The following is an 11,551-nucleotide window of genomic DNA, read 5'->3' on the forward strand; positions in this document are numbered from 1 at the left end:
GTTCCCGTACAAGGGCATAAAGGTTGGAGTGGCCCCAATCCTCCCTTGCAGTTTGAAGCCCATGGTAAATGAGGACTCTCAAAGCAGGAAATGAAACGTGGGGCATAGGCTGGGGCACCCATGTAAAAAAATGGTGGGTACTTAGTATCCACTGGCAGCCCCCCTATCAGCACCTTCCCTTCCCCTCCAGTGCCTCCTGCCTGCCACGATCAGCTGTTCCACCTCATGAATCAGGCACTGGGGAGGGGGTAGGGGGAGGAACAATGGCGGGGCGTGCTCATGGGAACAGGGCACAAAATGGTGGGGTGCGGGCAGGGTGGGAAGATGCAGAAAGGGGGTGGGGTCTTGGGGTAAGGGGTGGAGTAGAGTCTGGGGCAGAGCTGGGTGGGAGTGCCCACTGGGCACATTAGAAAGTGGGCACCTATGCTGGGAAGTGTTCCAGTTCTAGGGTTGATACTGGCATATATCTTGCTGTTGATGTCTGTACTGGTGCAACCATCTCTTGGGTCTTTTTTGTTGCTGGTGCCTTGGCGCTATCCCTTGTCAATGCTGAGGACTTCAGGGGCTTCTCTCTGAGCTTTGAGTCCTCTCTGTAGGATGGTTGCACTGACTGCTCCATGCTGTGTTTGTGCTCAATGTGGGAGTGCCCTTTTCTCTGTGTACCAAGGTTGGCATGATCAGCATCAGGGATATTGGTTTTGGTCCCCATAGTCTAGGTGCCTTTTTGGCTTCTTCTCCCTGCTCAAACCTAAGGTGCAGAGTCTAGTAGTTGGGGCACTTGACGAAGACAGTTTTCTTGGTTCTGGGAGGGAGAGTGTCTCTGCTCTTAGATCGGATGCTCCCTTCATGCATTTCTCCAAGAGGTGCATCTTGAGCCTCAAATCTTGGGATTTTTGATGCAGGAACAGAATGAGTGGCAGAAGGAACACTAGTTGGGGATGTGACCCTCCCTGATCCAGACCAGGTATCTGCAGTGTCCATCTATTCAGGGCATTCAGGCATCAAAAGGAGGACAGGATTTAAACCCAGTGGGGTTCAAGTTCACCATAGTTAGCAGTTGGTCCAAACAGTCTCATTCTGCTCGTTTTTTTTTGTGGGGGGGAATGCCCAAAAGTCTAATCAAAGTTTTAATGCAAAGAATTAAAGATGGTTTCTTCACCAAAACAGAGATCTGAAGTTCAGGAACAGGTCAGACACAATCCAGATTCCATCTCCCTGTCACAGGTGGTAAGCAGGAACTGAGGGAGGGTCAAGACCACTCCGCCCTTTATGCACAGCTCTGCCAGATGCTAGTATTCAAAACATTCTGAGCTTGTGTGCATGAGGAGGTGCATGCAGGGCCGGCTCTGGCTTTTTTGCAAAAAGCCACCTGCCGCCCCCCCCCTCCCAGCGCGGCAGGGGAGGTCGCTGAACAATCCCTGACCGGCCGGAGCGCCGGGGGGAGGGCGGGGAGCCCAGCCGGGGCTCTCCGCTCTCCCCGGTGGCCAGAGCGCCAGGAGCAGGGCGGAGAGCCCGACTGGGGCTCTCCGCTCTCCCCGGCGGCCATTGCGCCGGGAGGAGGGCGGAGAGCCCAGCCAGGGCTCTCCGCTCTCCCCGGCGGCCAGAGCGCCGCGGGGAGGGCGGCGAGCCCAGTCGCGGCCCCGCTCTCGGGCCGGAGCGCCCCACCACGCCGCCCCCCTCCAGGCGCCGCCCCAAGCACAAGCTTGGTGGGCTGGTGCCTGGAGCCGGCCCTGGGTGCATGCACACCTACAGTAGAATCCATAGTGACACATATTTGAAGAACTTGTTACACACTTCTTATTAGTACACTAAATTCCCTAATGAACTTTGTAACCAAACTAAATATAGGATTAAGAAAGCTGTGATTTAAAACCAAACCCCTCAAAAAAACCCATACCCACACATCACAAGCATAATTATGTCAAATTTTCCTTTTTTATTTGATGCTTTTTTGCTTCATCCCATTACCAATTACAGCAAGGTCTCCTGCTCTTGAAGGAGAGAAGGCAGCTCTCAGAACAAAATGCACTGCTATATAGACTTTTATTGGTGGAGAATGTCCCACAGGAAAGGTTTCACTGATGCCCTTTTTAAACAAAGCACCAATTGCTGCTTTTTACTCAGTTTTCTCTATCATCCTCCTAATCTCAAATATTTCTAAGGCTGAATAGCTGAGAGTTATAACAAACCAGTTCAAACTATTATTCAATAGGTATACCACTTAACAGTATAACTTCCCATTCAGTACTGAATGGAAGTAAACAACAATGTATGAAGATACCAAATAGTTATTCAGGTTGTGTAGCGTGAAATCTCCTTCCAAAATTCCTTATCTTTCATTACCAATTGTATTTAGAATAATACCACCACCTTAATAGTCACAGCTTTGTCTCATCATACCTGAGCTCAAGATAGCATAAGGCTTATGTTTTATATTTAATTTGACTTTTTTGTACCCCTTTCCACATATTTGTGTTTTTAAAATGAAGTATTGCCTAGATTACATATGACAATCCAGTCAATTATTCTCATGATTGAAAACCTAGGTGCATGAAGACTTGAAAATGAACACCTAAAATGATGACCACATGCACATTTACCACTCAAAATATTAGAAATAGTGACTTATTCAGAACAAAGAAAACCACGGTGCTGACCACTCCTGGTCAATAAAGCTTCTATGACATGTTGTTTGTAAGGACAGGGTTGTTAATCCTGACAAATGTAATATCTTTGAGTAATAACATTCTGCCTATATAAAAAGTCCCTACGGTTTCTATGAGATAAGTAGGCTTGGCAGAATTCAATGTTTATGTTTTTATAATTTTGACAGGCATTTCTATATTTATGTTTAAGCATTTATTATAGATGGAAATATTTTTGTTGATTTGTGTATGCATAGTGAAATCAACGTTTACCAACATTTACTGATAAAAATCTAATCTCTCCAACCCTATATTTAAGTGGTTCTTCAATTCTTTTCCTTAAAAATTGTGTAGTGTTGTGATATTGTTAAACAGTTGCTGCTTTCCATCCCACAAATGGTGTGAATTCAAGGGAAGCTGAAGTGATTTTTAGATGCAAAATGTTTTGGTATTATTAGGAATGAAAGGCACTACAAATCTAATATTATACTTCACACATTTTCCAATTAACCCATACTATCTGATGTACTTCTGTCAAGTTGGAAACTGTAAGGAAGTCTAAAGAGCACTTAACACAAGATGAAATGCTCCTCCATCTATCAACAGTTTAAAATCTGGAATATAAAAATAAATAGTTATTACAATGAAAATTTGTATTCTACTATCTCCATTATCCATAATGGTTGATAATATTTTTATCCTCCCCATCATCCAACTTCATAATCTGGGGAGCATTTTTTATTCCTTTTCCTCCAACATGTAGGCAGGTATCAAATCTTTTTGCTTCTCCTTCCACGTTTCCTTCTGATTGCTAAGGTCAAGGTGGGATATATCTAAAGAATGAGTTAGCCATCTTGTCATCTCAGTTTAAAAAAAAAATGGAGGAATACAAGATTGGTTTTAAATTTACTGCTACTAGAATAATCCCTCACTTCTTCCCTGTAACCACAACACCACTCTTTGAGATGCTTCACTGGCTCCCACTGCATTGGGCACCAAGTTCAAACGTCCATCCTTATTTTCAAGGTCCAAAATAGTGCAGCCTCTATCTACATCTCTGATCTGGTCTACTTTTACATTCCCCTCTGCTAATTATGCCAGTCTTGATACCATTTATTTTTATATCCTTTCATGGTAACCCTTATTCTTGGAACAACCTTCTAAAATTTGTCTGTCAAGGCTCCACCATCACCTCATTGAAGTCACTTGAAAATACCCATTTCTGAACATTGCCTACAAGCAGTGTTTGCAATATATTTTAATAATCGAAACATGTGTATGCCTAAAACGAAGCTTAAGATGGTTACTATGTTTTCCTCACCCCTTCCTTCTGGGTGTAAGTCATAACTTCACAAACCTGTCATGCTCACTATTAATATTGTAAGTTCTTTGGAACAGGCAACTCTTCTGTGAAAAGCCTAGCACATTTCTGAGCACTATAAAATAAATAACATCATATACTACTCTTACTGTTTAATACTACATAACATGTATGTACATCTGTTCTGTCCCCAATGTGCAGCCACTGTCATTAGCATTATCATTAGGGCCAGACTGATGGATCTGAACTCCTATGAACTCTAGCTACTAGAGGATAAATGTCTTTACCTAACTGGAAATAATATATACATACTGGTTAACATATACCATTGCCCCTAGTATGTGGCACGTCAAACTTGCTCAAATATTTGTGACAATAACATTCAAATACCTGTTCCAAAGACATAAACCCTAGTCTTAGCACGTCTCTAAGGTGCCACAAGTACTCCTGTTCTTTTTACAGCAGACAGTGTTTGTCCTTTAGCTCAAATGGTAGATGCCTGTGTTTAGTTGGCAGCTGAGTGCGCGTGCCTATGGGTGTCACTGGAAGTGGGAAGCAGATGAGTGGGAAGGTAGATATCACTGGAGGAGGGGGTTTGGTGGGTGTTGCTGGGGAGGGAGGGAATGTGATTACAAGAAGGTAATGAGTGTCACTGTTGGGGAGGGGGCTGGTTGGAAGGGTTGATGTGTGTTGCTGGGGGTAAGCCATTGAATGGGAGGTGTTTGGGTTCATCTTTGGGGATATGGGGCTTTTGTGGGTGGCTTGGTGGGTGAGGCACATAAGAGGGAGGGGGAAGCTGCTGAGTTTTGGTAGGCTAGTGGGTATCAGTGGGTGAGAGGAGGTTAGGTGGCAAAGTTGGTGGGAGCTGTGGTTAGTTGTACGGTGGACACTAGAAGAGGGAAGTTATATGGCCGGAGTGTTCCTCGGAGGGAGGACTGGCAGGTATGAAGAGGTCACTGGAAAGTGGAGGCAGATAGATGGGAGTGGTGTCACTGCAGGAGGAGGAGTTGAAATCTGGTTGGTGTGGAGAGGTTGGCAGGTGTCCTGCGTTGCCTGACGTCACTGAGGTTAAATAGAAAGGCTGGTGGACGTCTGTGGGGCGGGGTTATTACGGGTGCCCGGAGGGGGTGGAGTGCGGGAACTCAGCAGCTAGGAGGGGATTTCCACAGATTGCATCACCGCTGCCCAGAGTGTGACTTCTTCGGAAGCCCCTTCTCCACTCTCCCCAAATTGGTACCGGAAGTGACGTCGCTTCTCCGGCCTCCAATCAATAATGTCTCCGGGGGGTGGGGCGGGGCGCTAGTTGCCATGGTATCGGACGCTCAGCTCCTTTCTTGCGGCGCTCCTCGACTCCCTAGTGGAGCCGAGGCAGGAGCCTCCGCGCCCAGCCATGAGCAGCCTGTCCGTCGGGCGGAAGCTCAGCCTGTCCCCGCACATCCTAGAGCTCCTGGCGCTGCCCTGCTGCCTGGAGGAGCTGGAGGCCGACTGCCGGTAAGAGAATCACGGGACGGGGCTGGCACCTCTGTGGGGTGAACACGCGGAGCTGGAAGGGGAGGAGCCGAGGTAGGCGGGGAGTTGGAGGGGGGGAGCTGGGGCAGCCGAGGTAGGAGGGGGGGCCGGGGGGGGCGGGGGGGGCGGGGGGGGCGGAGCTGGGGCAGCCGAGGTAGGCGGGGGAGCTGGAGGGGGCGGAGCTGGGGCAGCCGAGGTAGGCGGGGGAGCTGGTGGGTGGAGAGGACTTGGGGACCAAGGAAGGCCAGGGAGACCGGAGGAGAGCATCTGGCAATTCATTGTGGCGGGAACAGCAAGAGCTGGTACCTTGTTTGGTGGAAGTGGTGCCTTGTACCTAGCCTTACTCCCTCCAACTGTTGAGTAGGGGACGTAGGGCACCTTGATACTACCAATATTTGTACTGTCTATGCTTAAAAAACAGCTGTGAAACTTTGAGAATTAGCCTTGAAGGTTTTTATAACACAGGAACTGCTTGTTTTTTTTTTTGTTTTTTTTTAATGCTCCTCTTTCCAAAGGCCTTTTTGAAGAGCCCCTTCAGGGAATCCACTAACTTGTTTAGTTGGAGTTTCAAGCCAGAGGATTGTACATCTGCTCTCTGTGGTTGTGAGAAATCCTATCAAATTAAAAATACCAACTAGCTATTTTTAAGCAATACCAATTCACCCTCATGGACCCATTCTTCTAAAATGACAACTGAAGATTACTTTAAATTATATTAACTCACCCCTCTGTACTGTTATCATGTGACCCAAAACTAGCTTTTAAATCAGTCCTTGGCAGTACGTGACCTTATTCTTACATTTTAGTTTCATAATGCTTTATTCATATTTGTGTAAGATTTAAAAATTACAAGGAGTTGTGCCTACTATTGCTTGACACCCATTGTGCAATGTTCCTCAACATAGCATTATTTTGGTATGACTAAAGAGCTTCTGTGTGTGAGGTAGATACCATATCTTTTTTCCTCAAAGAAAATGAAAATTTTACCCCTCCCCTATCCCCATCCTTATGTTCTGATCCTTTCCAATGTCAAAAGATAAGTAGGATCTGACTTAGCAACAGTTAAAGAACATGTGTGATAGGAAGTGTTGCCCACTGATTCAGTAGGAAGCTGAGTATTGCCATTTTGGGACCCTCCCATCAAGTCCTGCCTCCAGTAGTGGCTAAAATAATAGTTTATGTTTTTAGGAGATATTAAATATCTCTGGAGATATTTAAGAGTAGGTTAGTTAAATGTCTATCAGGGATGGTCTAGACAGTATTTGGTCCTGCCATGCGGGCAGGGGACTGGACTCGATGACCTCTCGAGGTCCCTTCCAGTCCTAGAATCTATGAATCTAGGAGACAAAAATCCTGTAATATACATTCGACTGTCTGAGCAGTGGTGCATGTGGGAGAAGTGTGCATGGTGCTCTTTCACCCTGTTTCAGTCCTGATTCTGGATCCCATTAAGATGCTAGTGGGCATTCTGCTGATGGAGTGAGTGTTTGGGGCAGTCTTTCAAATATAAAACTGATGTTTTAGCCACTTGTATCCTTGTTTATATATTGAACTGTGCTAGTGTCAAATCTGTTACTCTAAATTCTAGATGAGGGGTTGCGTATGTTACTCAGAATCTGTTTATGTACCTAGGTTTATTGGAATTATAAGAAAAATGACAAAGCAAAAAGGGGTAATCAGCTGAACAAATAAAATTCAGTTATTCACATCATTCATTTTTGTGTCACTTTAATACTTCAAGGTTATGATCTTCTGTGCCTGTAAACAAAATGTTGTAAGAGTCACAAAATGGTTCTCTCTGAATGCTTTCAAACCTGTTCTGAGGCTTTTTCTTCATGAATTAAGTAATTTGAATATAGCCTTTTCTCTAATCTATACTGATCAGTTTAAACATCTTTCCAATTAAGGGATAAGTAGCTAACAATAATAACCAATTTAAAACTAAAAACATTGTCACATCATAAAACTGGATGTCTTATACAGAGTTTTTTGGTAGACTCTTGGTCATAGCTTTTGCTTTTCAGCTTCTGTCTTCCGGGATGTTCCTGACTCCTGTGGACTACTTGACCATATATGACTATGTTTCACATTATCTCTCATGAAAATTGTTGAAGAACAGAAGTTTCTTCAACAGTCTATCAGGAAAAGGACTTGCTACATTTCTAGCTAGAGCTTACTGGTCCAAACTTGGCATTTTCTTCTAATCATAGAATTTTATTAAGATGACAGTGAGTAGTCATTTTTTAAAACAATGGCATAGTTAGAGGTGGGATTTTCAAAACTACCTACATGGTTCAGGCACACAAATACTATTGAAAGTCAAAGGGATTGGTGCACCTACGTTATGTAGGCACTTTTGAAAATCCTGTCCAAAGTTTTAGGTTCATCACTACATACTAAGAATTAATGTGAATTCTTGGAACTGTGAAGGGTTGTGTCAGGGCAAATTAAGAGGAGTTGAATTTGAAGAGTCAGTGTATAACTAAAACAAGATTTCATACTATTTTGAAGGCTGTAATGCTGTTTCATGCAGCAAATTTTGTCCTAGTAATCTCTCTTTCTACAGCACCCATGTTGTATTAGCAGGTGTGAAAAAAGTTTAGTTTTTTAAGTGTTTTTGTTAAACATGAAATAGGTTCTTAACTCCATTCACTTGGTTTGAAATTTGATATTTTTTGTAATGCTTTTAAAATAAACAAACGAATTCTTAAATCCAATCCTCACAGGAAGTGGTAACTATCTCAGTTTTACAGATGTGGAAAATGAAACCTGGAAGGGTTAAGTGACTTGTCTTGGGGTAGTCAGTGGCAATGTCAGGATTAGAACTAGAGTGCTTGACTCTCAGTCCCATGGGAAATATGAGACAAAGATTATATGAGTTGTCAGAGGCCAAATAATGAATCCGTGACAGAACTGGGATTAGCCCTAAAGTTTGTCTGTTGAACATGTTAATAGTACTTGGCACATTATGGTTGGTGGGTCAAAGTGCTTGACAGGCTAACATTTGTAATGATAGCATTGTAAAGAGGATCTCATTTGGAACACTTTCTGGAAGAATGTTGTTCTATTACCCTTTATGAAGGAGAGAGAAAAGACACAATTCAAACCACTTTCTGTTGGGTACTGTACAAACATGAATAGACTTGGTCCTCTCCCGTAGAGTTTTAACTGACAGATTCTTTGTCCTCAGGCTAGCAAATCTTCCCTCCCCAGCACCTTAATATTTTTAAAGTGACTTGTCCAAGAATAACCTGGATGTCCGATTTGGTTGTCCCTCAAGAATATAATTAGTTTTTTTTCCTAGCATGATTAGCCACATGCACTGTTCCTGAAGCGTAGTCTGAGGGTATGTCTACACTACGGGATTAATCCGAATTTAGATAATTCGGATTTGAGAAACAGGTTGTATAAAGTCGAAATGAGTGCGGCCACACTAGCACAGTAATTCGGTGGTGTGCGTCCAAGTACCGGGGCTAGCGTCGATTTCTGCACCGTTGCACTGTGGGTAGCAATTCCATAGCTATCCCATAGTTCCCGCAGTCTCCCGCGCCCATTGGGATTGTGGGTTAAGATCCCAGTGCCTGATGGGACAAAAAACATCGTCGCAGGTGGTTCTGGGTACAGTCTCACTTCCTCCCTCCCTCCCTCCCTGCATGAAAGCAACGGACGGCAGACAACCATTTTCGCGCCCTTTTTCCTGGGTGGGTGAACACTGCAGACTCCATACCACGGCAAGCATGGAGCCCGCTGAGGTCAAGACAGCACTCATGAATATTGCAAACACCTCGCGCGTTCTCGTGGAGTTTATGCTCAGCCAGGACCAGAAAAACGAGGAGAGGAGGCAGCGGCGGCGGCAGCGCAGCGACAAGCATGATGAGGACATGGACACGGACACGGACACAGAATTCAGTGAAACCACAGGCCCCGGTGCTTTGGAGATCATGTTGTTAATGGGGCAGATTCTATCCATGGAACGCCGATTCTGGGCAAGGGAAACAAGCACAGACTGGTGGGACCGCATAGTGTTGCAGGTCTGGGACGATTCCCAGTGGCTGCGGAACTTTCGCATGCGTAAGGGCACTTTCATGGAACTTTGTGACTTGCTGTCCCCTGCCCTGAAACGCCAGAATACCAAGATGAGAGCAGCCCTCACAGTTGAGAAGCGCGTGGCGATAGCCCTGTGGAAGCTTGCAACGCCAGACAGCTACCGGTCAGTCGGGAATCAATTTGGAGTGGGCAAATCTACTGTGGGGGCTGCTGTGATGCAAGTAGCCAAAGCAATCACTCAGGTGCTGCTACGAAAGTTTGTGACTCTGGGAAATGTGCAGGCTATAGTGGATGGTTTTGCTGCAATGGGATTCCCTAACTGTGGTGGGGCAATAGACGGAACCCATATCCCTATCTTGGCACCGGAGCACCAAGCCACCGAGTACATAAACCGCAAGGGGTACTTTTCAATGGTGCTGCAAGCACTTGTGGATCACAAGGGACATTTCACCAACATCAACGCGGGCTGGGCGGGAAGGGTTCATGACGCTCGCGTCTTCAGGAACACTACTCTGTTTAAAGGGCTGCAGCAAGGGACTTACTTTCCAGACCAGAAAATAACCGTTGGGGATGTTGAAATGCCCATAGTTATTCTTGGGGACCCAGCCTACCCCTTAATGCCATGGCTCATGAAGCCATACACAGGCAGCCTGGACAGGAGTCAGGAGCTGTTTAACTACAGGCTAAGCAAGTGCAGAATGGTGGTAGAATGTGCATTTGGCCGTTTAAAAGGCCGCTGAAGATCATTATTGACTTGCTCTGACCTCAGCCAAAGAAATCTCCCCATTGTTATTTCTGCTTGCTGTGTGCTCCACAATCTCTGTGAAAGTAAAGGGGAGACCTTTATGGCGGGGTGGGAGGCTGAGGCAAATCGCCTGGCTGCTGATTACGCGCAGCCAGACACCAGGGCGATTAGAAGATCACACCATGAAGCGCTGTGCATCAGAGAAGCTTTGAAAACCAGTTTCATGGCTGGCCAGGCTACCGTGTGAAATATCTGTTTGTTTCTCCTTCATGAAAACCCTCCCCCTTTACTGACTGATTTTCTGTAAGGAACCCACCCTGCCCCTTCCCCCAGCTTTCTTTCAAACCAAATAAAGTCACTATCATTTAAAAATCATTTATTCTTTATTAATAGATTAGAAAAAGAGGGAGGGAACCCGGGTGGTATTTGGGAGGAGGATTGCTGGGAAGGAAAAAGCCACAAAGAAAAGGTTAAAAAAATGACAGCCTTTTGCTTGGGCTGTCTACTGGGGTGGAATGGGAAGGTGTACGGAGCCTCCCCCCCCGCGTTCTTACACGTCTGGGTGAGGAGGATACGGAACATGGGGAGGGGGGAGGGTGGAACAGGGGCTGAAGCGGCAGTCTGTTTTCCAGCAGCCGTTCCTGAACCTCCACCAGACGCCGGAGCAGCCCCAGCGTTGCATCCTTCATCCTCTGGTCTTCCTGCCGCCATCTCTCATCTCGATCGTCTCTCCTCTCCTCACGTTGGTCCCTCCTCTCCTCACGTTGGTCCCTCCTGTCCTCACGTTCACTGACTTCTTTCCTATACTTTGAAACTGTTTCCTTCCACTCATTCAGATGAGCTCTGTCACTCCTGCTGGATTGCATAATTTCAGAAAACATGTCCTCCCGCGTCTTCTTCTTACGACGCCTTATCTGTGATAACCTTCGGGATGGAGGAGGGAGGCTTGAGGAATTTGCAGCTGCTGTAGGGAGGGGAAAAAAGAGAGAATTGTTTTAAAAGCTACATTTTGCAGAACAATGCTTATACTCTTTCACGGTGACCAACACTGTTCACATTACATAGCACATGTGATTTCTGTGCAAGGTCGCATTTTGCCTCTTAATGCTGAGTGCCTGTGGCTTTGCTGCTAGAGATCACAGGTCTGGGCAACAGAATTCGGCTTGCATGCGGCCATGGTAAGCCATTGTTTTACAGCTTCTGCACCCTCCTTTCCCACATACCAAGCATAGCCTGTAGAGTGCTGCAGAAGCCTGGCCAATCTCAGCCAGTTGGGGGGGGGGG

At 45.7% G+C, this 11,551-nt stretch overlaps 1 protein-coding gene across 5 annotated transcripts in view; it reads left to right on the forward strand.

Moving 5' to 3' along the window:
* Nucleotides 1–5,260: 5,260 nt before the first annotated feature.
* Nucleotides 5,261–11,551, forward strand: part of C2H10orf67 (chromosome 2 C10orf67 homolog) — a 121,292-nt gene continuing 115,001 nt past the window's right edge. For all 5 annotated transcript variants that reach the window (XM_034760265.1, XM_034760267.1, XM_034760264.1 and 2 more), the window contains exon 1: nucleotides 5,261–5,457. In XM_034760265.1, coding sequence (XP_034616156.1) covers nucleotides 5,357–5,457 — 101 coding nt within the window. In that variant the 5' untranslated portion in view covers nucleotides 5,261–5,356. The remainder of the gene's footprint in view (nucleotides 5,458–11,551) is intronic.

The sequence above is a fragment of the Trachemys scripta genome, chromosome 2, assembly GCF_013100865.1.
Source record: "Trachemys scripta elegans isolate TJP31775 chromosome 2, CAS_Tse_1.0, whole genome shotgun sequence".
NCBI lineage: Eukaryota > Metazoa > Chordata > Testudines > Emydidae > Trachemys > Trachemys scripta.